The sequence below is a fragment of the Microcaecilia unicolor genome, chromosome 9 (genome assembly GCF_901765095.1).
Source record: "Microcaecilia unicolor chromosome 9, aMicUni1.1, whole genome shotgun sequence".
Taxonomy (NCBI): Eukaryota; Metazoa; Chordata; class Amphibia; order Gymnophiona; family Siphonopidae; genus Microcaecilia; species Microcaecilia unicolor.
Genome location: NC_044039.1, coordinates 92,239,853 through 92,267,100, shown reverse-complemented (window position 1 = coordinate 92,267,100; position 27,248 = coordinate 92,239,853). Strand labels below are relative to the sequence as shown.

The following is a 27,248-nucleotide window of genomic DNA, read 5'->3' as shown; positions in this document are numbered from 1 at the left end:
ACTTATATTCCGCCATTGTCGCTATGCTCATATTAGCCCTCTCCTCAAGTCACTTCATTGGCTCCCTATCCATTTCCACATATAGTTCAAACTCCTCTTATTGACTTACAAGTGCATTCACACTGCAGCTCCTCGGTACCTCTTCAGTCTTATCTCTCCCTACACATTGCCCCTGGTACAAATAAGTACCTGAATATACTATATAAACCGCTTTTAATGTAGTTGCAAAAACCACAGAAAGGCGGTATATCAAGTCCCATTTCCCTTCCCTACACTCCTCCCCGGGAACTCCATTCACTGGGTAAATCTCTCTTATCTGCACCCATCTCCTACACTGCTAACTCCAGACTCCATTCCTTTTATCTTGCTTTACCATATGCCTGGAATAAACTTCCTGAGCTGGTACGTCAAGCTCCATCTCTGGCTGTCTTCAAATCTAGGCTAAAAGCCCACGTTTTATCTTGCTGCTTTTAACTCTAACCCCACTCACTTGTTCAAAACCCACATTTTATCATTCCCACCTTAGTAATTCCCTTATTCCTTATTTGTCCTGTTTGTCTGTCCTAATTAGATTGTAAGCTCTGTGGAGCAGGGACTGTCTCTTCACATTCAAGTGTACAGCGCTGCATATGTCTAGTAGCACTATAGAAATGATAAGTAGTAGTAGCATGGGTGCAGTGCTGCATCAGGGGAATTGTCACAACAAGTTTGCCACAGTGGGGGAATGGCTGTTTTGGGGTGGTTGCTTCAGTGGGGTGATTCTTCAGAGAGTGTTGTGTGGCTAAATGAGGATCATCCTGGGGAGGGGGGAGAAGGATGACTCTAGGGGGGGTTCCCGATGATAGGATTGGGACCCTTTACTGAGTAAACAGTGGTTTTAGAAAGTTGTTCCCATGTGTATGTGGGGGCATTTCTATGTTTCTTTTCCCCTCATGCAGCTTTCTAAAATCACTACATTCTCTGTGTATGGAGGGACTTAGATGTACAGCCCTTTTTATGTCTAGAGGCGCTATAGAAATGATGATGATTAGTAGTAAATGTTATTTTTCAACACATTGCTGGTCTGCTTTGTGTTGTTTTCCACTGTGATTGTTTGTAGATCACCACCTCTCTGTACATATATAATAAATATAGGCAGAGGGGAAAATAAGGTAAAAGAAAAGAACTGCATTCTTGACAGAACACAAGAAAGAAATTATAACTGTGTTTACAAACCCTCGGACATTTCTAACTCCAAACCCTGTAACAAAGTACAAAATCACAATAGTAATAAATAATCCCGATAGTCCTTAGGGTTTTAAGCCACACTCTGTTATTTCTTTATCAGTATGTGAATAAATTGACTTCACTTTCACTCCAATGAAACTCTCCACTCCAGGTCTTATGCTAAATGCAAACACAACTTTACTGGAACACTGCAATGGGCAGATATCCAAGCTTCATACCATTTCTTTAACAAACAGTTCACTTTGCTGAAAGAGGTTTTTGTGCCAATCCAAGACTTTTGGTGTAAAATTCCAACTACTGAATTAATAGTCTCATAAATCCTGGTGTATTTACATATTTACAGTACCATCAGTTATCCAATACCCATCTTTTCTGGCAGAATAATCCAAGGCTGTGGCTTCCCACTCTTTCCGCGGCAAACTGTCCTGCTGGGCTTTTACCCAGACGCCAGACCCACTCAAGGTCAGACCTCCCTGTCTGTCCTCCTCCAGAGGTGCACTTCTTTAAGCTGCAGCCTCTGACACCAAACAGGCTCTTCCTGTTCTGCTCCTGGGGGATTAACCCGTAGCTCTTCTTACAATTATTGCTTGTATTAACAGCAATTATTCCTTGGCTCAGTCTTAAGTTATTGGGCCTGATCAGGATACCCCATTTCCTCACGGGTCCTGGCAGAGGTGAAGACACGCAAAGATCATGTGTTCACTAATCCTATCATTTTATAAGCTTCCAAATGTATCCCAATTGTGACACCCATTGTCAGTTATTCTCTCCTTGACCTCCATCTGGGCTGGGCTCTTCACCCTCCCACTCATGCTGTTCTCCCTCCATCCCAGTAAATCTGGAGAGTTCCACATCAGTTCCAGTAATCCTCTAGGAAATTCTCAAACCCAATTTATGAGGGGATTACACTTATACACCCAGATTCTATAGAGTGTGACTTAAGTTACGTGCCCAAATTCAGTCATATTCTGTATTAGCACACACAACTTAATTATTTTACAAGACAATCAGCGCTGATAATTGCCAATTAAGCAATTATCGACACTAATTGGCATTAATTAGAATTTACACGCAGAACTGTCTAAGCATATTCTATAATGTGATGTGCTTAAATTCTAAGTCACATAGTTGAAAAGGGGGCATGGCCATGGATGTGGAATGGGCGGGTCATGTGTGTTTCTAAAATCTATGCAAATTGTTATAGAATTCACCCGGTCTGCACCTAAAGTACACCTAAATTAAGGCGTACTTTATAGAATACGCTTAGGTGTATTTCATTTCAGCACCAATTTTTTAGGCATGATATATAGAATCTAGTTCATAATGCCTGACTCTACATTTCTAAACATCGAATCATAACTGTGAAATTCTAGATCACTAGACAAGCTACAATAAATCTTGTCTTATGTTTTCCGCATTTTGCCGGGATTCATTTTAGAATATCTTTTTTAAAAATGTTGAAAAACAGGATAAAGACTGATCTCTGAGGTACACTGCTAGTACACCTCTTTTCCTTGAAGTGAACTCGATTTATTGTTTTCCTTTGTTTCTTCTCATTTAATATAATTCTAACCTAGTCATTCACTTTAGGGACTTTAACTTGGGGCATCAGTTTGTTTTATAAGCCATCTATGTGTAACTGTGTCAAAGGCAATTCTGAAATCCAAGTATACTACATCTGCCCTGACGTAGCTCATTACACAGTCAAATAAATTAATTAGATTCATGTGACAAGACATATCTCCAGTTAAACAAATATGCTGCCCAGACTCTATAATCTACTGAATTCTAGAAATTGCACTATCTTCAGCTGTACAAGGGATTCTTTTGATCTACCAACTATTGAGGTTAGACCAACTGGCCTTCCTTACGTCCATTTTTGTGAAAAGGAGACACATCTAACTGTTGCCCTCCTTTGGAATCATTCCTGACTCTAAAAACAGGGGTTTTCAACCTAGTCCTTGGGACACACCTAGCCAGTCAGGTTTTCAGGGTACCTAGAATGAATATGCTTGAGATAGATGTGTATGCGTTATCTCTGTTGTATGCAACTTTCTTTTATGCATATTCATTGTGGATATCCTGAACCCTGACTCTCTAGGTGTACCCCAAGGACTGGGTTGAGAACCCTTGCTCTAAAGAAATGTTGAAAAGTTCAAACAGTGGAGCTGTCAGAACTTTCCTAAGTTCTCTTAATACGTTTGGCTATATCCCATCTAACCTCATTGTTTTATCTACTGAACACGAATACTCATGTTTTAATGGGACAAAGCTAACATGGATTTTGATAAGGGAAGTCTTGTCTCACCACTCTGCTTTTTTTTTAAGGTGTGAGTAACGCGTGAATAAAGTAAGCCATTTTTATAGTGTTTTTCAGTTTCCAGGGCTTTCTTTCCTGTAACTCTGGAGATGATCGGTCAACTTGATAGATGTAACCCCACCCACTGATGTCAGAAGAGCATTCTGGCTCTGTTTCCTGGACCTCTGAGCATGATACACCCACTTATTAGCCATAGCCCCACCCACTAATATGATGAAATAGGAAACACTGCTTTTATTTTGCAACTCTAATCTCTAGAAGTTTCTGTCTGAGTGTATTCTGTTCATTTTTCTCAACATTGATGTCAGCAGAAATGACAAAATAGAAACCACTATTTTAGGACTGTATGCTAGTTGTGTCATGTCTTGGCAGTGTGCATTGAAGGAGCATGAAGTTGGAAATCTCTACAGAATACCATCAGATATCAAGATAATTACATACTGTTCTGCAAATTATTGAAGTCATTCCACTTTAGAAAATTTCTTTCCACAGGGGAACTTCACCAGGCTTGGTTTAGGATTACAGTTCTATACAAGTCTGTGTTATCTTGATGGTGGTTGTCTTCGGAATGGTTTTGTACTTTTGTTATTAAGTGTAATGAATTATATATTGTTTTCCTTATATGCTTGTTTTCACTGTGCTTTATAAGCTACATTGAACCTGAAGTTGCTTGGGATAATGTGGGTTATAAAGGTATTGGTGTATTTGTATGATCTATTATAACAGTTGTGGAAAAATAAATACTGAAAAGATTTTAAATTTTCTACCTACAATTTTGTTTTAGGTACCTGGATTTTTTTAAAATTAAAATATCTCATGTATTTAACACTGTTATAAAAAAGATATATCTCAATGATATGAGAGCCTTTTACAAACTGTTTCCAGCCCAACAAAGCTCATCATTTTATGGTCAAATGGAATATATTTGTTTCTTGTGAAGTTTGAATGGAAGTTTTTGTGCTCTTCTGTGTATGGTAACTAGTAATGTTGAATTCAGAATAGTCAACATTTTTGGTCATTGCAGGATGAAGTGACCCAGCCACTGAACCTTTCAGCCAAACCCAAGATCTCTGAGGGCAAGTCACCAACATCATCCACCTCTCCTCATACACCAACTCTGAGAATAAACAATGGAACAGACTCCCTTAAGTCTTCTATCCCATCCACTCTAGCTAATCCTTCTTCTAGAGTTAACTCAATAGGTAAGATCATTTGTACTTTATTGTTACACAGTATTTTGATCATAGTTTTAATTGTGTAATATTGAATTCAGTTGTTATGATAAACATGGAGGGGCATTTTCGATAAGACATCTAAACATTGCCATTTTTAAAACCAGAAAAACAACCAACCTTTTGAAAATGACCATTTGCTAGATTTTTTTGTGTTCTTTTAGGACTATTTTTGGAAAAAAAAAATCAAAGGGGAGAATACACAAAAACAAGCCATTGGGATGTATGGGGGGGCCAGCATTCTTAGTAGACTGGCCACACAGTCATCCTAGCAAAGCAGTGGGGCACCCTATGGGGGCACTATAGTTGTTTTCACATAAAAGATCCCAGGTACACATCTCACCCTTACCCCCTTATATTGTATGGTGAGCCCATGAAAAACTTACTATACCCAACAGTACACCACTACAATAGCCCTTATGCCTTCAGGTGTCATCTATATGTAGGTACAGTAGGTTTTGGAGGGCTCACACATTCCATCACACAAGTGTAGCAGATAGAGTGGGCCTGGGTCCCCTTCTCTACAGTCCAGTAGGCTACTCCAGCAGGGACCTACTTGCTATTCTAGTAGGACTGGCCATAACATCTGAAGCTGTCATGTATGTACTGTTTCTTTCACATATTTTGGGGGGTGAGAGGTGGTTAATGACCACTGTTGGAGTAAGGGAGGGTCATGCCTTAATCTCTCCATGGTCATCTCATCATGTGGGGCACCATTTTTTTACTTAAGCATGATTGAAACAGATCTAGACCAAAACATCTAACTTTTAGCCCTGGACGTTTTTGCTTTGTTCCTTTATGGCAGAAAAACATCCAAGTTTTGGGAACGCCCAGATTCCATCCCCAACACGTCCCCTTGTGATTTGCACACACTGCAGAGAAAAATGTCTCAAATCTGAGTTTAAAAAAAAATGGTTTCATTCTCTTGATTGCACACCAGTCTGTGCGGTTTTTCTCCACCCTTTGGCTTTTTTTGTGAAAAAAGATCAGCATTATTTGGCAGCTTCCTCATATAGGTGTTGGAGGCCTTTATAAATAGCATTACAGAAATCAAGAATATATAAAAAAACATTGCCTATAATATGGAGTGAAAATCTACCACTTAAAGATTGGGTTTAAGGGGTCATATTATGATATCCTTAGCTTATAGAAGACCTTTTAAAACAATAGATCAAATCTGAAGGCACTTTGATAACACATGGAATGGCATTTTAGGAAAGACACCCAATTCAGAATAAGTATGTCAGGGTTGGCGCATCGCTGGTGGTGCTAGTATTTTAGAACAGGATCTATCGATGTACAGTCTGTTCTAAAATTCATGAGAAATGCACATCCATGTGCTGGTGACGTGCACCATGAACATCCATTTTACAAACTGAAACGTCCAATTTATAAATAGGACAAGACAAGGGACATGGACATCATTGCGGCAGCATAGGAACATCCATGTTACAAATGGTCAACCACATACCCATCCAGAGTGGAGAAGTAGCCTATTGATAGGATCAGGGGGCTGAGAACTAAGGGGCCCTAGTTCAAAATTCACTTCATCTCTTCATGTTTGGTTTTTAATTGTGAGCCCCCCAAGGACAGAAAAGGGGCCATTATACCTGAATGTAGACTGCTTCAATAACCCATAAACAGTTTGTTCTTCAGTGAGGGCTCCTGTGGTCCATCCTTACACCTGTGGCAAACTGTCCCCCTGATATTCAAAACTATTTAACCAGCTAGGAACAGCTCCTGGCCAGTTAAATAGGATTTAAGCACCTAATCACTGATACTCTGTGCCTAACTGGCTATGTTGAGTGGTCAATATAGGCCGCTTGAATAGCAGACCTATCTTTGACTGCTAAAAAGTTAACTGTGTAGCGCTGAATATCAGCATAGCCAGTTAACCTTTTAGCAGCCAAAATAAACCCAGATATTCAATGCTGGTCGCTGGATATGGCCTAGCATTGAATATCTGGGTTTAATGCCGGTGACAAACAGCAAACACGCTGTTCTCCGCTGGCTGAATATCAGGGCCCATGTTCTTTTGTTGTGGCTTTTGCTCTTGGTGTTGTTCCCTCTTTGTTGTAACAGCCTAAGAGGGGAAGTTATCAATGTGGACTACCATTACGATGGGTTATTTGACCACAAATCGTGCTAGTTTAGCACAGGCTTTCATTGAATAAAACAGGACCCTGTGCTAACATAGCATGAATTATGATAAAATAACCCATCTTGACGGCAATCCTTGTTAATAACTTCCCCCTCTAAAATGTTAGTGTCCTTCTTCTAGAATTACCCCCTCTGTGGCTGAATATTGCTGCTTAGATGTATTGGCAGTCATTTTAGAAAGCATGCCTGACATTGGCATAAATAAATAGTGACATTTACTTGTGAAAGTGGCTTATGTGTCCACGCAGTGATTTTAGAAAGCCACTATTTAGATGTGAAGACCCACAGTATCCACAATTTTAAACAGACACAAGATGAAGCTACAATATGGTAAATTTAAAACAAATAGGAGAAAGTTTTTCTTTACTCAGCGTGTAGTTAGACTCTGGAATTTGTTGCCGGAGAATGTAGTGACAGCAGCTGGCCTTACGGAATTTAAAGGGGGTTTGGACAGATTCCTGAGGGAAAAGTCCATTGAACATTATTAAAAAAAAATTGGGGGGAGGGGGTTGCCGGGTTCTTGAAGCCTGGATTGGCCGCTGTCAGAGACAGGATGCTGGGCTCGATGGACGCTTGGTCTTTTCCCAGTATGGCGGTGCTTATGTGCTTATTGGACTGCAAAGTATACATATATTTCTACTTTTGCAATGGTAATTCATACTTTAAAAAAAATCTAGAGGTCACCATTTACACCTGCCACAAGGCAGACATGTGTCAGTTCACTGCTTGTTTGATCTTGGGATATGCAGAAGTTATTGAGGAAGCAAATCTTCTTATTTCTCTAGTTTAAAAGTACCTGAAAAAAAATTTTTAAGCTCAGTTCCTTAATTGGCTCTTAAATTCTTAACTGCCTGCACTTACATTCGCAGGCTGTAAAATCAGCACTTGCACATGTAAGTACCAATCATTGGCAGTGCGTTCTTTCTAGCAAAAAAGGTGCCGGTACTCAAATGCTAGGCCACCGTTCAGGGGTGGGGTGATCACTGAGGGATCCACCCCACAATGGCCAGGCCCCCTGCAACCAGTCACAGAATCTATGACAAGGCAGAATTGGTGTGTAGAGCCTGAGCTCTTTCATTAAAACTTGGGTTCCATGGGTCAATTTTAGCAGACAATGGAAAAGGTGCCAGTACCCTCAAAAAAAGCCCTGCTCATTTTTTAACATATACCCTGTAAAATGGTTGTATCTGCTTAAGGGCTGATTATCAGCACTTAAGTGGCCAAGTGCTGACTCTGCCTCCCCCCCCCCCCCCCCCCCAAAAGAATTCCCCCAACATAGCTGACTTTAAGTTAGGCGCTAACTGCAAATTTCAGCGGTACTTAGCCAGTTAAGTGCTGCTGAAAATTAGCATCTAGCCCCAATCAAGTATTTTAACCGGTAAATTGTTTTGAATATCAGCCAGTATATGTTTTTCCTGATGTTTCTTCTAGAACTCAGAAAGGGATTTTTATACCTCTGTCCCAGGTTTCTAACCAAGAACCATAGGAGCCAGCTTTGTGGGTGCCAGTGGGTGCTGAGCATCCACAATACTGAGCAAGTTCCTTTTTGTATCTAGGAATGTGTAATTTGTATTGTGTTTCCAATCATTTTGAAATGTTGATGCCCAAGCCACAACATATCAAAATGACCAGAACAGTAACATATACACATGTGTGTGTGCATCTACAAACTTAGACCTATGTTTACTAAGCAGTGCTATGGACGTCGTTTTTGAGATGGGCGTCCTCGGTTTCCATTATCGGCGAAAACCAAGGTCGCCCATCTCTAAGGTAGACCATCTCAACATTTAGGTCGACCTAAATGTTGAGATTTGTGCGTCCCCGACCGTATTATCAAAACGAAAGATGGACGCCCATCATGTTTCGATAATACGGGATGCCCTGCCCCTTCGCGGGGACATCCTCAGAGATGGGCGCCCTTAGAGATGGTTGTCCCCATTCGATTATCCCCCTCTGAGTATCCTAATGGCAGATGACATTTAATGTCAGCAAGTGCAAAGTGATGCATGTGGGAAAGATGAACATACACTATAGCTATCAGGCTTATTTTCGAAAGTGATCGCCAGCCATTTCCCGACATAAATCAGGAGATGGCCGGCGATCTCTCAAAAGCGGCGAAATCGGTATAATTGAAAGCGGCTTTTTTGACAGCATCGCCGCTTTCCCGTCGCCTCGCCGGCAAAAGTTCAAGGGGGCGTAGCAAAGGCGGGGCATGGGCGTGGCCGGCTTTCGCGGATAATGGAAAAAAAGTGGCGTTAAGCAGTATTTCGCCGGGTTTACTTGGTCCTTTTATTTTCACAACCAAGCCTCAAAAGGGTGCCCCAACTGACCAGATGACAACCGGAGGGAATGGGGGATGACCTCCCCGTACTCCCCCAGTGGTCACCAACCCCCTCCCACACTAAAAAAATAAAAACCTTTTTTGCCAGCCTGTATGCCAGCCTCAAATGTCATACCCAGCTCCCTGACAGCAGTATGCAGGTCCCTGGAGCAGTTTTTAATGGGTGTAGTGCACTTCAGGCAGGCAGACCCAGGTCCATCCCCCCCCCTACCTGTTACACTTGTGGTGCTAAGTGTTGAGCCCTCCAACCCCCCCCCCCCAAAACCCACTGTACCCACATATAGGTGCCCCCCTTCACCCATGAGGGCTATGGTAGTGGTGTAGAGTTGTGGGGAGTGGGTTTGGGGGGGGATTTGGGGGGCTCAGCACCCAAGGTAAGGGAGCTATGCACCTGGGAGGTACTTGTATATTTTTTTTAATTGTTAGAAGTGCCCCCTAGGGTGCCCGGTTGGTGTCCTGGCATGTGAGGGGGACCAGTGCACTACAAATGCTGGCTCCTCCCACAACCAAATGCCTTGGATTTTGCCGGGTTTGAGATGGCCGGCATTTTTTTCCATTATCACTGAAAAACAAAACCGGCGATCTCAAACCCGGCGAAATCCAAGCCATTTGGCCGGGCTAAACCATATTATCGAAAAAAAAGATGGCCGGCCATCTTTTTCGATAATACGTTTCCAGCCAGCTGTTGTGCTGCCGCCAAAATAGATCGCCGGCTAACTGTTTCACCGGCGACGTTCGATTATGCCCCTCCACGTGATGCAAGGTTCCAAGCTAGGAGTCATCGCCTAGGAAAAGGATCTAGGTGTCGTTGATAATACATTGAAGCCCTCTGCTCAGTGTGCAGTGGCAGCTAAGAAAGCAAATAGAATGTTAGGAATTATTTGGAAAGGAATGGAAAACAAAAATGAGAATGTTATAATGCATTTGTATCGCTCCATGGTGCAACTGCACCTTGAATACTGTGTGCAATTCTGTTCACCATATCTCAAAAAAGATCCTTATTTTTGGAAAGGGAAAGGGGATGTTGTTTGATATGCCACCTTTCTGTGGTTACATTCAAAGCAGTTTACATATTATATACTGTAATAACTGTAATCCCGGTAGCAAACCTTCAGGGGGTGGTAGGCTCCCTTCAGCAGTCCACAAAGTCCTTCCAGACAACACAGCTTTTAGTTCCAAACAGTTTATTTCCCCTCCTCCACAAATCTCAGTTCAAGGGGTTAAAGTCCCATTCAGTTTCCAAAACAAAGCAACAAGAAAAAACTTCCCTTTAAATCCAAGTTCTCCCCAGTTCAACAGCCTGGGTTTCAGTTTTAAAAGTCTTTCCGCTTGGGTGGTTGCAGAATGGCAGTACACCGCCCACAACACAGTTAATTGACTCCTGTGACCATCCACTGCCTTCAGTCCCTGCAACTCTGCCCCAAAGTATAATTACAGTCCATGTCAACCGGCTCCTCCAAACCTGGTGTGCTGGTCCCTCCAGACTCTCCTTCCTCCAAGCACTCCATTAACTCTGCTTCTCTGCTAGGCTGTTGGTTGGAGACCTCCTCCCTCTCCCAGGTGGAAAGGAATCTTGTACTGATTTCTAACCCAAGGGAATTGAGCTTTGTCATCCCTACTCCCCCTTCTGGCCCTCGTCTGCCATAGCAGCTGCTCTTTCCAGTCCTTTTCCCCCTCCCTTCCACGTGGGGGCCATACCGGGTTTTGGGACCTACCCCCCCCCCCCCCGATCCCTTCTCTCAGGGCCTTGTGGGGAACGTAGTCTGGCCCCATACCTCCTCCTGACCTGCTTAGACCCTCCAACCTCCTTACAATACGGATACTTGTTTTGTACCTGGGGCAACAGAGGGTTAAGTGACTTCACCAGAGTCACAAGGTGCTGCAGTGGGAATTGAACTCAGTTGCCCATGTTCTTAGGCTATCTGCACTAACCACTAGGCTACTGCTCCATTTGAGATATAGCAGAATTAGAAAAGGAACAGAGAAGGGTGACGAAAATGATAAAAGGGATGGGATGACTTCCGTATGAGGAAAGACTAAAGCAGCTAGGGCTCTTCAGCTTGGAGAAGAGATGGCTGAGGAGAGATGGAGTGGAGGAGTGGCCTAGTGGTTAGGGTGGTGGACTCTGGTCCTGAGGAACTGAGTTCGATTCCCACTTTAGGCACAGCTCCTTGTGACTCTGGGCAAGTCATTTAACCCTCCATTGCCCCAGGTACAAATAAGTACCTGTATATGTAAGCCGCATTGAGCCTGCCATGAGTGGGAAAGCACGGGGTACAAATGTAACTAAAATAAATAAAAAAAATATGATAGAGGTCTATAAAATACTGAGTTGAGTGGAATGGATAGATGTGGATCCGCATGCTTACTCTTTCCAAAAATACTAGGACACAATGAAGCTACTAAGTAGTAAATTTAAAACAAATCAGAGAAAATATTTCTTCACTCAGAGTGTAATTAAACTCTGAAATTCAGTGCTAGAGAATTTGGTAAAGCAGTTAGCTTAGCAAGGTTTAAAAAAGGTTTGGATAATTTCCTAAAAGAAAAGTCCATGAGCCATTTTTAAGATGGACTTGGGAAAATCCACTGCTTATTTCTAGGATAAGAAACATAAATCTGTTTTACTCTTGTAGGACCTTGCCAGGTACTTCTGAAATACATGCACCATGATCTTATGGTTAAGTGTTCCCAGGGGCATGATTTGCATGCAACTGAGGCTGCGTTACAATTTACATCCATTTAATAAAATATACATGTGCATGCATAGAGATCATACAATTATTTATACCATATCTCCAGCAAAAAGGAATGTGATACAACACAAATGGGAACATTTTTAAATATTACACAATAAACTTAAATCTCTCCCCCCCCCCCCCCCCCCCCCCCATAAGCAGGATTTTGTAATTTGCTGTTAATAAGAAGAAAGGTGGTCAATGATTTTTTTTTATTATTCATGGAAGAGAAGATCAAAAGAGCCTATTTGGTTTCTTTTGTATCTTTTAGAGAGAGAAATAATTAGGAACTTGGGGGGGGGGGTCCTTTTACGAAGCTGCGACAAAAGGGGGCCTGCGCTAGCATCAGCTTATGTTTTTGATGCATGCCAAGGCCCCCTTTTACCGCAGCGAGTAAAAGACAGGTCTTTATTTAAAGAAATGTCCATGTGGCAAGTGAAGCACTCTCCGCGTGACCATTTCAAGGGGGGAGCACTTACCGCCACCCATTGATGTGGCAGTAAGGAATCCCACGCTATCCAGGCGGTAACTGGCCAGCAGGCGGCACTGCCCAATTACCGCTGGTGACACACCAGTACTACATTTTTTGTAGCGCCGGAAATGGTGCGTGCTGGGAGTGGCCACTACTACCAGGCTGCTGCAGTAGCCGAGCGGTAAGCCCACATTAAACTTACCACCGCTTTCTAAAAGGACCCCTTAGATAAAAAAAATCACAATGTTTTCAGAGAGCAAGGAAAGATTTATTGCCCTCCCTAAATGTTTCCTTTCTCTCTATCAAATACCCAAACACCAGCTAGGTCCCGTATGTTTTAAAATGAAGGGACTGACAAACCGTCCAATGTTGTTGATCTGAACAAATCTGACACCAGTTTTCCCTACTGAGCTGTTTTAAGCAGCATGCAGTGTTCCTTTTCTTGGCAACCAGTAGATCAGTTAGAGTGTAGCAGAATAAAGTGATATGATTAAACAAGACTCTTTAGGAACAGAACATTCATAATTGAGACAAAAAAAGAGTATTAATAACATTTTCCTAACACAGCAGTTAGCTATTTTATATTTCCTTTCTCTAATCTTAATGTTTTATAACAAATCATAGGATTTAATAGTATGTTTTGGCAGTTTACAGGATTTATAGTCCAGATGTTTTTTTGTTCTAAAAAGGGATTAGGGTGTAGAGTTTGCTGGAATCCACTAAACATGTTGAGGCAAGCTGGTCATTCTGTGTATGATTAGTGCTTGCCTTCTGTCCCACAATCCCCTCCATCTGTTACAATTCACTAGTGGATATGGTTAAATTTAACACCATGTCAGAAACAGAAGTCCCTTCTCTGGTTGTTTCATATATGCAGATTCATGTACTATACTGGTCTGCCTCACTTAAAAGGTGCACAGGGAATTGAGAGATATTGGCTTCATATTATGTGCTGAACACACGAATAGACGGAACTTCAGGCTACTAGTTGTTTCCTATGCAAGTAATCCTATAACAGACAACAAAGTTTGCCATGTAGCAGCATTAGGAGTTGTATTGCTAAAGAGCCTTTGTAATTGTACTATGCAGGTGCTTGTGGAGAATACTTTTATAATATAAGTGCAAAAATAACTTTAAACAATTTTCCCTGTAAAGGGCAGTTCTGTAACTGGCTGCCTGCATTTATGTACCCCTTGCACATGTAAGTGAACAGAATACTAACACTTACACACATTAATCCCCAAATTCTATAAATGCACTAAAAATTGTGTGTGCAAATTTGGACATATGCCCAATTTGCGCATGCAAAATAATTGGATAAGCCAATTAGCACCAATAATTGGCTTGTAACAATCAATTATCAGAGCCAATGGGAATCAATTTAAAAGTTTTGTGTGCATGTTTGCACGCCCAGATCAGCACATAAATTTTATGCATGGCTGCAAAAAGGGGTCATGGCCATAGAAGGGTCAAGGACAGATCAGGGGTGTTCCTGTAATTTATGCACGGTGTTATAAAATAAGGGGGGTCTGTACCTAATTTAGGCACAAGGATTTACACCGGGGTTTAGTTGGTGTAAATGCTCATGCTTAAAGTTAAGCCTAGTTACTGGCACCAAGTGCTAGTCTATAAATGGTGCCTAACTTTGAGCAAAGCACAAAAGCACCAAGACCCTTTAAAAACGGAACAAGTCTTTTTTTTATTTCACAACATGGATCAGTCTTGTAAATCAATGACCCACACAGCGCCTGTGTCAGGGGTCATATGATAATATTAATCCTATCCTTGTTGGGTCACTGAAGTACAAGACTGATCCGCGTTGTGAAATAAAAGACTTGTTCTGTTTTTGAAGACTTTTGGTGCTTTTCTGCTTTGGACAGTGTTTTTGCTTTGAACCCTCTCTGTGTTGTTTTGCCTAACTTTGAGCGCCATTTATAAAATAGCGCTTAGTGCATTTTTTTTATCCTGTGTTGATTTTTAGTGCCATTTATAAAATTCAGTCCTGAATGTACACTTACCTGTGAAAGTGCTAGCAGGGTCCCTAAGCGCTATTGTGTAATAGTGTGTATAAATAGCACAGATCATAAATACAAGGGAAGTGTGCATATAGATGTGGCGGGGTGGTCAATGGGCAGGGCTCCTATAGAATACTGTAAATTATGCATGTTCCTGCCACATTTATGCAACTGTGGGCACTAGTATTCTATAATGGAATTTCAGACACCCAGATACCGTCATAGAATAGGTTCTCACCATGCATCTTCAGAGTGTCTAAATGGAGATATCTAGTTATAGAATTATTCCCTCAGGCGCTATTCTATAAACATAGGACCAAATTCTATAAATGGTACCTTAAAAATCGTCACCCAAAAACCATGCACTTTGCATGATTCTATAACCTACACTAAAGTTAGATGTAGTTTATAGAATATGCTGATGCGCCATTCTTGCAATTAAAATTTAGTTGCACCCAGTTAGGCCACCTAAAACCAGGCCTAAATACCTGCGCCTAATTTAGGAGCAGATCGGGTGTATTCCATAATAGTGCACATTGTTTTTTGAAATGCCCATAACCATGCCCCTTTTTGGCTACATGCATTAGAATTTACGTGCACCATTTCTCATTAGCCATCATCCCTGACCCTAAGCAATTTTTGATGGGCACAATCTGATCTGGGATAGGGTGTCGGTTCTCTATGTGTATCTCACTTGCATTGGTATGTAATGAAGCAGTGAACTCATCACAGGTTAAGGTGGGGGTCCACATTCTTTTTTTTTAATTATATTTATGCATTTTCAATATTACATTCATATTTATACAAATGCAAAGAAATTAGAAATATAAAATAAAGTAAAACATTATCCCTTAACAAGGTTAGGCAATTTTAACTTCTAATATTGACCACAATTTTGGGACAAGATACAAGAAATTAATATAAAGTTGAAAAACAGCAATCAATCTGAGACTTAGACTTATTCTATAAACTACACCTAAATTTAGGCTTACTTTATAGAATATTCCTATGCATATTTCATTTTGGTGCTGATTTTTTAGGTGTGATATGTAGAATCTAGTCCATAGTGCCAGGCTAGTCAGTGGTGATTCTCTGTGACATTATCCAGGCCCCAGTGAGCAGCACTTATCTGAGCAGGAGCTGCTTGTTCCCAGTAAGTTCTATCAACTTCATCATTTATTAAAAAAAACATGAAAAAATAAATTAGGGGTCCGATATTCAGCACGAGTTAACTGTCCAGGAGCCCCTGACAACCAGTTAATTCATTATGGTAGATAACCGGTTATTTTCAGCGGCATTTAACTGGTTATCGACGTTGAAAATGCCCAGTTAGCACCAATTTTTAAAAAAAAGGAGATGTAGAGGTCGTTCTGGGGCGTGACTGGTTAAGTCCCAATACTCGAAACTTCACCGGCCAGGCCTAGCAGCCAAATAAGGCCACAAAACAAGCAAGCCTATCTTTAACCAATAAGCCATGGCTGGTGAAGTCTGAATATCAACTTAACCGGTCATGTGCTAACCAGAGTTGAAAAACCTGGATATTAAATGCTGGTTGCTGGAAACGGCCCAGCATTGAATATTTGGGTTGAACGCCGGCAGCAGGCAGTCAAAGTCCTGCCCACCACTGGCTGAATATCAGGAGGTTTAGTTATGCTTTTCTAAAATTCACTCCAAAGTATATCTAACTAGTGATATTTATTTGTTCACTAAACTATACATTAAAAAAGAAACCATGGTTGATGTTTAAAGCTCTAAACACTGGGATTTTAAAAATGTTACTTTTCAGATATCCTTTCTTCTATCATGTCATCAGGCTACTTAAATGACCATGACGCTGTTACTAAGGCTATCCAGGAGGCTCGACAGATGAAAGAACAACTTCGGAGGGAACAACAAATTCTGGACGGGAAAGTAGCAGTGGTGAATAGTCTAGGGCTGAGTAACTGCAGAACAGAAAAGGTGAGTACCTGGGACTTTGGGTTGAAAACATTGTCCTGGGCCTTCTTTCTTTCTCTCTGCTGACATTATGTATGAGTTTGAAGACACTGTAGTACAAAATAGATATGGGGGTCTATGCACTGAAACTTGCATATAATAAAAAATGTAATATAATTTTAGGTTGACCAGAGCTATCCATGTAATTTTAACCAGCCTGCATGGAATTACAGCACACCAACCAACTAAAGTTAAATTGCACTGCAGGAATGCAATCAGTGCTGTTTTTTAAACTCTGGATACATTATCTGTGGACCATGATTTGCCTGGACAATATTTAATCAGGGAGAAAAGTGGGGGAATGCACAAAGGGGAAAAGGAAAAAAATTTAAATCAAGCCTTGTCTGGCTAACTCCTAGACTTAGCTGGACAAAAGTTTTGAATATTGACCTCTGAAGTTTTGGGTGTGCAAGCAATAAATGTCCTTATTACTGTATCGAAAGACAAAGAGAGCCAAGGTTTTATAAAATTTCAAACTGTCAGAGAGAAGAAAAATATTAGAAACAAGCAAAAAACAACAGAGGTATAGAAATAGGTTTAATAATATCGACAAAGAGGCATGTTTACTAAAGTGCACAAAACTTTTTTTTATGCCTGTGAAATGAACTGTTTATCCAACTTACTTTATAATTTACTGTAACATTTATGAACTTTAATGTAATACTACTTTGTATTTCTCATTCCGGAAATGGCGATCGCCATTACGGCATAATGTAAGCCACATTGAGCCTGCAAAAAGGTGGGAAAATGTGGGATAGAAATGCAACAAATAAATAAAACAATTTGTGTAGGTTTTAACTATAGCTACGTAATGCAAAGTTCCACATTAGGAGTCATCAATCAGGAAAGGGATCTAGATGTCATCGTTGATGATACGTTGAAACCCTCTGCTCAGTGTGCGGCAGCAGCTAAGAAAGCAAATAGAAATTTAGGTATTATTGGGAAAGGAATGGAAAACAAAAATGATAACGTTATAATGCCTTTGTATCGCTCCACGGTGCGACCGCACCTCAAATATTGTGTGCAGTTGTGGTCACCACATCTCAAAAAAAATATAGTGGAATTAGAAAAGGTACAGAGAAGGGAGATGAAAATGATAAAGGGGATGGGACGACTTCCCTATGAGGAAAAGCGAAGAGACATCTGAGGGAAGATATGATAAAGGTCTACAAAATAATGAGTGGAACGGGTAGACATGAATCGCTTGTTTACTCTTTCCAAAAATAATAGGACTAGGGTGGCATGCAATGAAGCTACAAAGTAGTAAATTTAAAAAGAATCGTAGAAAATATTTCTTCACTCAGCATGAAATTAAACTCTGGAAATCATTGCTTGAGAAGGTAGTAAAAGCAGTTAGCTTAGCGGGGTTTAAAAAAGGTTTGGATAGCTTCCTAAAAGAAAAGTTCATAAGCCATTATTAAAATGACTTGGGAAAAATCCACTGCTTATTTCTAGGATACTAAAATATATAAGTGAAGGAGAAAATCATTCAAAACATTCGCAATTGGTAACAAGGTGGAGTCTCATATCTTTTTGCACGAATATTCACATCACTCCCTTGCAAAAATATATGCAAAAATATACAAAAGACACTTAGCTTGCGGAGCATATAAACTCCCTTATTCAGACTGAGTGTGTAGAGGCCCCGACAGTGCCTGTTTCGCTATGCTTCTTCTGGGGGAACCCACACCATTTAGCTGAATCGTGTCTTGACACAGCCCCTTGGCTATTCAGCTAAATGGTGTGGGTTCCCCCAGAAGAAGCATAGCGAAACAGGCACTGTCGGGGCCTCTACACACTCAGTCTGAATAAGGGAGTTTATATGCTCCGCAAGCTAAGTGTCTTTTGTATATTTTTGCATATATCCACATATGTTTGCATTTTTTGGTATGTCATGTTTAAGAAATTGCAGTATTAGGGTGGAGGTGGTTTTAGTCGATGATTAAACCTATGCAAGTCAATAGAGTCACCAAGGGAGTGATGTGAATATTCGTGCAAAAAGATATGAGACTCCACCTTGTTACCAATTGCGAATGTTTTGAATGATTTTCTCCTTCACTTATATATTTTAGTAGCCTATATTATATTAGGAGTAAGTCAAGCCATAAAGCTTTTTATTTCTAGGATAAGCAACATAAAATGTATTATACTGTTTTGGGATCTTGCCAGGTACTTGTGACTTGGATTGGCCACTGTTGGAAACAGGATATTGGGCTTGACGGACCTTCGGTCTATCCCAGTATGGCAATACTTATGTACTAACACCCAGGGCTGCCGAGAGGGGAGGGCAGGTGGGGGCAGAATTCCCCGGGCTCGGGACTCCAAGGGAGTTCCGGTGTCGGGGTCTCTCTCTCTTGCTCCTGACGGGACCCTGGTGATTGTGTCCTGACAGGAAGCAGGACAGAGATAACTCTAGCGCCGGGCCCACCTTAGAGGCTGGGGAGGACCTGGAGGAATAGACATCGCAGGCTGCTCTTCTTTACAGTCTGCTGCATTGCCTTCTCCTGTGGCTGCTTTTCCCCTCAGGCCTCGCATTCGTGACCTGAGAGAAAAAGCAGCCACAGGGGAAGGCCACGGGGTAGAAAGAAAAAGATCAGCGCTGGAGAACTCTTCTGCTGGCGGGGCCTTGGGATCCTTGCCAGCCAAGGTACCTAGGACGGGCAGCAGCAGCGATCGGGGAAGATGGGGTGGCGGATCCTGGGGGAGGCCCAGCGGTGGCGGCAACGATCCTCGGGAGGAGGCCCAGCAGCGGCAACAATCCTGGAGGGAAGGCCCGGCGGTGGCAATGATCCTGGGGGGAGGGGCCACTTTTTCCTCTTCTGTGCTATCCAGAAAATGAAAAGCAACAATCAAATCCTTTTGGATATAAAGAGTAATTTTATAACAGGTCATTTGATGTATAAGTCTTTTCATTTTTATCTGTTGGCAATCTTGGACATGTATATTCATTGATAATCTTAATAAAAAGATTTAAACATAACAGGTCATTTGGTTGAGAAGTTGAATAGGTGCCTTTTTTAACCTTTTTTATAAGGACACATAGGAAAACTAGCTTTATTTACGTTTATGTACTAGTCATCTATGCAGAACCATGTCAAATACACTACATCTAGCACTGCCCCTTGATCTAACTCTCTGGTTACCTTTGTCAAAGAAATTAATCAGATTTGTCGGACAAGACTAGTCTCTAGTGAAACCATGCTGCCTTGGGTCCTGCAATGCATTAGATTCCAGAAACCTCACTATTCTCTGTTTTAAATGCATTTATGCCATTTAGGAAAATGATAATAACTACTATTGTACACTGCTTTGATTATACTGAAGGGCAGTAAATCAAGTTCAACTAAACTAAACTGAATTTCCATTAATTTACTTACCACAGAAGTCTAACTTAACAGCCTGTAATACTGAGCCTCCTCCTTACTTCCATTTTTGTGCAAAGGGACCACCACGTCCACTTCAGTCCTCCAGGACCACTCCTGGCTCTAAAGAAGCATAGAAAAGGTCAGACAGCTGAACCACCAGAACTTCCCTAAGTTTCTTCAGTACCCTCAAATGTATGCTATCTAGCCTCATCGCTTTGTCCACCTTTAGTTTATCTAGTTTCTCACACAGTCCTCTGACAATAGTTCAGGGTCTATTTTGTTATTTTGACAGATGGTGCCAGAAGGGCAGGAGTGACTGGTTATTGCTCCTGCCCAGGGACCACAAGGCACACAGGTGTGGGCAATGGGGTGTGGTAGGGAGACTTTTTGAGGTTGGGGACTAGATCGGGGTGTAGAAACTTGGATCAGGAGGTTGGGGATTGAATCGAAGGGTAGGAATTTGGATTGGAGGTGACAACTTGGATCAGGAGGGTGGGGACTTGGATCAGAGGGTGGGGGGCTCGATCAGAAGGGTGAGAGCTGGAAGTCAAGGTTGGGAGCATCAGGCTATGGCTTGGCAACTCAATGCTCTGGGCTGTTATTATTACTGCATGCAGTGTGGCTGCTAAACAGTGTTATTCATTTACCATGGTAGTAAGCAACTTGCAGGACTGTTCCACAGGTTAATGACTACCATGGTAAATCAAGGTGTGGTAAAAGTTTGTCTTTTACCACACCTTGATAACTTCCCCTGTAAATGTAGTGTGGATTTACATGTGTAAATACTGAAACTGGGTTGTACACATGTATGCAGTATACGTAAATCATAAATAGATCTTTTTAAAAATAAAGGCCATAGTGCATCTAGATTTTCAAAACCCATTTGGCAAAATTCCTCATTAAGACACCTAAGGAAATTAAAAACCAGAAAATAGAGTTAAATAGGCAATTCTTTCAATGGAAGATGTTGTATAGTGGTCTATTACAGGGATTTGTACTGGAACCAGTGCTTTTTAACACATTTACATTAGGCCAAATTCTATAAATAGCGCCTTAAAAAATTGGTCCAGTGGTAGTTCCAGATTAGCATGCGGTAAACCTGCATTGGGTTTACTGCTGCTCTGTAAAAGGGCCTTCTAATTTATTTGCATAATTTATGGTATCTTTTAACCATATGTACTTTTACTGTGTGAGGCATGGAGTATTACTGAGAGAGCAAAGTGGCTTCTTTTGGAAGGTGACTGCTTTGTCATATGATCATTACAGGTTCAAAGTTGATCTGTTCAACAATTCCATTTGTTTTTTTAATGATTCTATTTAAGGAATGCTTTTGTATATAAATAGAATTTAAATAGAATTTTTTGATGTCCAAATGTTTGTTTTCTGCTCCTGAATAATTGTGGTTACTAGATTACATATTTGTTTTTTGATTTGTCCATTCATTTTGAAGTCCTTGTACCAAGTCATGCTAAAAAGTAGATGGCGTTGTTGTCAGCACTTGGGTTTTTCACATGCTGTGGCAACTTTTAGCATGGCGGTAAAATGGCCACCATATGGCCACATTCTGATTTCCCCATTAGCACGTGGCTATTACCAAGGGAGCCCTTGCCACCATCTATTTAGGAGGTGGTAAGGGCTCCCACCCTACTCTCATGGTAATTGGGTATTGCACTGTAATGTGCCCACGCTACCTAATTAGCGCAGATATACCTACTGTCTGCCTATGGGCACACCTCCTGCGCTGGAAATAAAAAATATTTTTCAGCATGGACTAAGAGCGTGCTAAGTGGAAAACTACCACAGAATGCCTCAGCGTATCCTGCAGTAGTTCTCTTTTAGTGCACGTTAGGCCCTACCGCACCTTAGTAAAAGGGCCTCTTTATATATTTATAATTGTTTTTATATGTTTTATTGATTTGAATTTATGTTTGTTTTATAGTTTTATTAGTTACCCTTGATGTAACCATTTGGGTAAAAAGTGGCCATGTTGGCTGTTTTAATTCCTTGAATAATTGACAGTGGGGTTTTTGAGACCACTCCACTTGTCTTCTGTTATGCAATATGTGGTATAAATCTGTTCTACTTTAGGGGCCCTTTTACCAAACTGTGGTCAAAAGTGGCCTTAGCACATCTTTACATGAGTCATTCCTGCATTCTAAGGCCATTTTTACCGCTGGGGTAAAATGGCTGATTTTTCTATTTTCCCCATTAATGACCACACACTAATTTTCCCATTAGCGCGAGGCCATTAGCATGTGAACCCCTACCACCACCCGTTATGTGGATGATACTACTACTACTACTACTTAACATTTCTATAGCGCTACTAGATGTACGCAGCTCTGAATAAGGGCTCACACGCTAACCACACATGAACCGATTAGCGCAGGACATGCACACTCTGCCCCAGACCTGTTCCCAGTGCTAAAAAATAATTTTAATTTTTAGCGCATGGGTAGCACACACACACATGCAATAATTATAATTGGATGCCTAAATGCACCCCGTGGTAAACCCTTGTTTTTGCTGCAGTAAGCTTGCATTAGTGCTTATCACAACTTAGTAAATGTATCCCTTGGTAATTTTTCTTTGGGGCCCTTTTACTACTTGGCCGTAGGGCTACCGCTTGGTTTGCACACAGGAAATTGGCCATACCACCAGGCTCACTCAGGAGCCCAGCAGTAGTTCCGGCTTCTGGTGCGTGCTTTTTCCAGCACTAGGATTTTTTTTTCTAGTGCCGGGGGCGTGCCTAGCAGTAAATAGGAGGCAGTAAGAGCTCCCCCAGCAAATGGCTGCATGCCAATGTGTTTCGTTAGCGCATAGCCATTTGCTGGCCCTTTACAGAAAATTACCTTTTACCCACCTCATTAAAAGGTGGCCATGGAGGAAGGCAATCCCATGCGCCGACACCACCACGGACAACCGTTTACCGCCGTTTGGTAAAAGGGCCCCTTTATATCCTTATTTATTATATTTGTCCTTGTCCCTACAACTTTGTGTGCTATGTTCTAGAGTTATGTTATCACTTATTTTCTCATCTGTTTACTAAGTTGCACTAGCGGCTGCTGTGCGCTAATACCGACACGTTGGCATTGCCGCACGGCAGCCAGTAGTGAGGTTTAGTAAACAGGGAGGTTTATGTTTTTCTCTTTTTTGTGTATTTCTTTCTTTTATTGTGACGTGAATGAAACATAAGGTACTTATCTTACACTGACGTGCAATATCGGGCTACGCTCTACAGCGAGCCCCTGTTTCGCTTGAGCTTCTTTAGGAACGTTACCCTTTAAATCTTCAAGTACCCTTATGTTGTGCCCTGTCCGGTTTTCGCCGGAACTATGGAAAAAGACTAGATTGCAGATTACAGAATACAGATAATAGAAAAAGAAAAAAATTATAAATAATTCAGAGGTTTTTTCGGCTTATGAAGAAGCTTGCCAGAAATCCACATTTCAGTGATTGAAGTTTAATGGTGAATTCTGGATTGCCAAGCCTTCACATTGATAAAATCAAAAGTGAATGCAAAGCATCTGAAGCCTTTTCCTCTGTAATTAAAGTGCAGTATTTCTGTACTTGGGAGAATATTGCTTGCTTTTTGGTTGATAGAATTGAATTCTTCAGCAAGCACCATGTAAAAATTGAAGTATATTAACAATGTAATCTGTGTAAGAGTGTGTAGATCCCTGATGCAGACAGTGTTTGTGCCAAAACACGGCTGTGTCAGGTCACTGTGTACATTCTATTGACGCTAGTAATAAAAGCTCTTTTGGTTCTACAAGCGGCTCTCGCTCTTCACTATATTGTTATTACTGACATCATAAATCTTTCATCTTCTTCAGTGGTCTCTGGAGTTTGTAGAGTTGGAAGATTAAAATTCTCTTGGCTGTTGACTCTTCCTTTTTTTATTAATTTATTCAGAAGCTTATAAAAACTGCAGCCAAGAAAGATTTAATGTTTACTAATTCAATATTTTAGATATATTTTCCCTCTGTTATTATCCAATGCATGTGCTATTTGTAGTTTGTTAGCTACTGCACTTTCTGTAACAGAAGATTATTTGTACAGTATTACCCTATAGGTCACTCAAAATTGTGCATGCACCCAATTTGTGCCAGTGGCGTAGCTATGTGGGGCCAGGGGGCCTGGGCCCCCATACATTTGGCCCTGGAGCCCCCTGCCGAAGATCCTCTCGACCCCCCCCCCCACCACCACCACCAAAAGTAGGCGATAACTGCGGCGGGAGAGGGTCGTCGGCAGGGGGGGGTCAAAGATGGTGGTGGTGGTGGCGGCGGGGGTGTTGGCAATGGCGGCGGGGGGGGGGGTTGGCAATGGCGGCGGGGGGGGGGGGTCAGCAGCGCCAGAGGGACCTAAAATGTGCCCCCTCACCTCGTGCTCTGGACCCCCTTCCTGCCGAAGTCTGGCTATGCCCCTGTTGTGCGTGCTATTCTGTTGACAATCAAATCAATTAGAGTTGATAGTTTGACACTAATAATTATCAGTGCTAATTGACATTATTTAAAATTTATGCACACATCTTTAGGCACTGGGATCTTCAAAGAAACCAGAAGTGGGTGTTATCCTTTCCTACCAGAAGACGTAGGTAGGGAAAACAGATCTTCTCTAGTGAACTTACTGATATAACTTACTAGTGCTCAGTGGGAAGTTCTAATATTTTTCTCTACCTCTAACAGATGGTAGGTTGTTCCAGCTGATGTTCCTGGTCCTTGGCCTAGCTCCCTGCTCTGCAGGCCGTGGCCCCACAGCAAAGTTGAACTTAATAGCCACTTCCAGGTTCCCAGTTCTTGGACCAGATCTAGTAGCACACGGAGCTTGATTCTGCTGCCCCTAGTCACATTTCTTAGCGTCCACTGGGTGAGGCATTGGCTTGGCCCTACAGGACCCCACTAAAGGTATGCAAGTCCCCATTCTCATTTCTCATACATACTATTGGGTGTTTTTCCCTCAGGGTCCCCTGCAGCTGCCAGACAAAATAATTGTAATCTGGCCTGTGTGCTCTAGTTTTATTCCCCTGTTGGGAGAATAAAGTTCATTCAGAAAAAAGAAAAAAAGGTCTGCTTTACAGTCTTAAAAAAAAAAAAGGCAAAAGAGCACACCTCAGTGAGCAGGACTGGACATGTGACCAGACATGCCCGCTGGCAGATGCTGTGGTGTCTGCAACCCACTGGTTAGGTCTACCCCTCTTGTGATGGAGCATTTCAGTGGAAATAGTCCCGGGGCATTGGGGGCCACCGGAGCAGCCTTGCAGGTTCCCTGTATGGAGGCTTCAGGACCCGCAGTTCTGATGTCTTTGGCAAGAACAGCAGCCGTGTTAAATTCAGCTTTTTTTTTCTTCTGCTGCAGTTTCTGTGCAGCAGGAGACTTCAAAGCCTCCATCAGGGCTTGGAGGAGTGAGGAGCTTTTTCTTCTACCCACCCCAGGCCTGCCTGCGAGGGAGTCCTAATACAGCCCATAGGGGCCCCTAGCACTTTTTTGGCTCGAGAGCTTAACCAAAACAGTTAAGCAACCTGGACCCTCAGTCAGCTGTGGGGCCCTTAGGGGCCCCCAGCCAAGGCTCCGTTGTAGGGGCCAAATACTGCAGAGGGACTGGGTGACTGCTGAGGCTCTGGGTGGTCTCTGTAGGATCTGGAGTCTCTGCATATCCCCATTTTGGATCATCACAAATGAACCAGATTTTCCAATGGGAAGTGCTTTCTCATCTCATTGATGAGGTTACTGAGGCTCAAGGCTCTGCTGGAGGGATTGACAGGACCCCCAAAGCACTTTCCACTTCATAAGGCCCCAATCTGCATGATTTTATTGGAGTGGAGGTCCCTGAATGGGGCTCTCAGAAGAGTCAGACCTTTGGACCACCTGTATACCTTTGCCCCTGAGGAAATGGACAGATACTAGTTGAACCCCAGAATGGATATGCTGGTTATAGCGGGCACAAAAAAGACCCTGTGCAAACGGGCTCAGCTCTTTGAGAGCTCCATGACAAGCATGTAGAGCAACGTTTTTGTCTTTGGGATGTCTGGTGTCTAAGTCACCATCTGTGGGGGCTACATAGCTCAGGCTATTCTGCGGTGATTGCAGCAGCTGCTAGAGTCCCCAGAAGTCTCTCACCTGGAGTCTGAGGCAATCTTCCTGGTGGACACCCTTTACAATTTGCTACATCTTTCCTCCTGGTCAGTGGCAACCTCTGATGTTGGTGGCCAATGGTTGTGGTTTCTAAAAAGCTCAGTCAGCTGCCCTTTCAAGGGCAATTCATATTTGGGGAGGACATCGAACAGTTAGTGAAGGACATGGAGGAGGCCCGGCCTCCATTTTCCTGAACTGTAGTAGAAAAGTTCCAAACAGTCCTAAGCGGGTCGAGGTTGCTCTAAGAGGGCAGGCCATTTTCAACCAGCTCTGTGCTCAACAGCTCAGGCATCAGGTGCAGGAAGACCCTTAAAGCAGGGTTCCTTTTGTGGTCCCAAATGATCTGGAGACATAGGATCCTCTGGCAGGGCTGAAACTGCCATGTCTGCCCAATGAGGATGTGCCGGGCCCCTCAATGGTTCTGGTAGGGGGCAGGTTGCCTTCTTTCACCAAGAGTGGACCCACATCACCTCAGATCAATGGGTTCTGGAGGTAGTCAAGAAGGGGTACTTCCTGGAGCTTATTTGCACCATTCCTGATGCCTTCTTGGTGTCTCCCTGTAGCTCGGAGTTAAAGCGTCAAGCTGTCACTCTTACTCTTCAGCATCTTCTCGCTGGGAGTGGTGGAGCCCATCTCAGAGGCTGAACAGGGCCTTGGGCATTATTCAGTTTATTTTTTGGTTCCATCCTGGATATAGAAGAGTTGAATGTTTGCCTCCATATACAGCACTTTCGCATGGTGACCCTTCAGTCTGTGATCGCCTCTGTTCATCCGGGTGAGTTCCTGAGCTTCTTGGACTTTATGGAGGCCTATCTGCATATCCCTATTTTGGATCATCACAAGCAATTCCTCCACTTATGTATGCTTGAGTGCCATTTTCAATTCTGAGCCCTGCCCTATGGGTGGTCCACAGCACCCCACACCTTTTCCAAGGTGATGGTGGTGGTAACAGTACATCTATGGTTCCAGGGCATTCAGGTTCATCCCCTACCTGGACAATTGGTTGATTCAGGCCAACTCAGAATCAGAAGCCAGGATGAACACTTCTCAGGTCGTTGCCTTCCTGTAGAGTCGGTGCTAGGTAGTTAATCATGTCAAGAGTCACCTGCTCCATTCTCAGGTCCTGGAATATCTGGAAGTCCATTTTGACACAGCTTGGGGGATGGTTTTCCTCCCAGAGGACTGGACAGTCAAGCCTTTCCTCATATGTAACATAGTAAAATAGTAATATAGTAGATGATAGCAGATAAA

General features: G+C 42.3%; 1 protein-coding gene across 2 annotated transcripts in view; it reads left to right on the top strand.

Moving 5' to 3' along the window:
* SOX5 (SRY-box transcription factor 5) overlaps window positions 1–27,248 on the top strand; it is an 860,916-nt gene that overhangs the window by 766,482 nt on the left and 67,186 nt on the right. The window contains exons 11-12 of one of the 2 annotated variants that reach the window (XM_030214565.1): window positions 4,572–4,749; window positions 16,316–16,461. In XM_030214565.1, coding sequence (XP_030070425.1) covers window positions 4,572–4,749; window positions 16,316–16,461 — 324 coding nt within the window. Of the gene's footprint in view, window positions 1–4,571; window positions 4,750–16,288; window positions 16,462–27,248 lie in introns of both variants that reach the window. The other variant, XM_030214564.1, reaches the window with a different exon arrangement.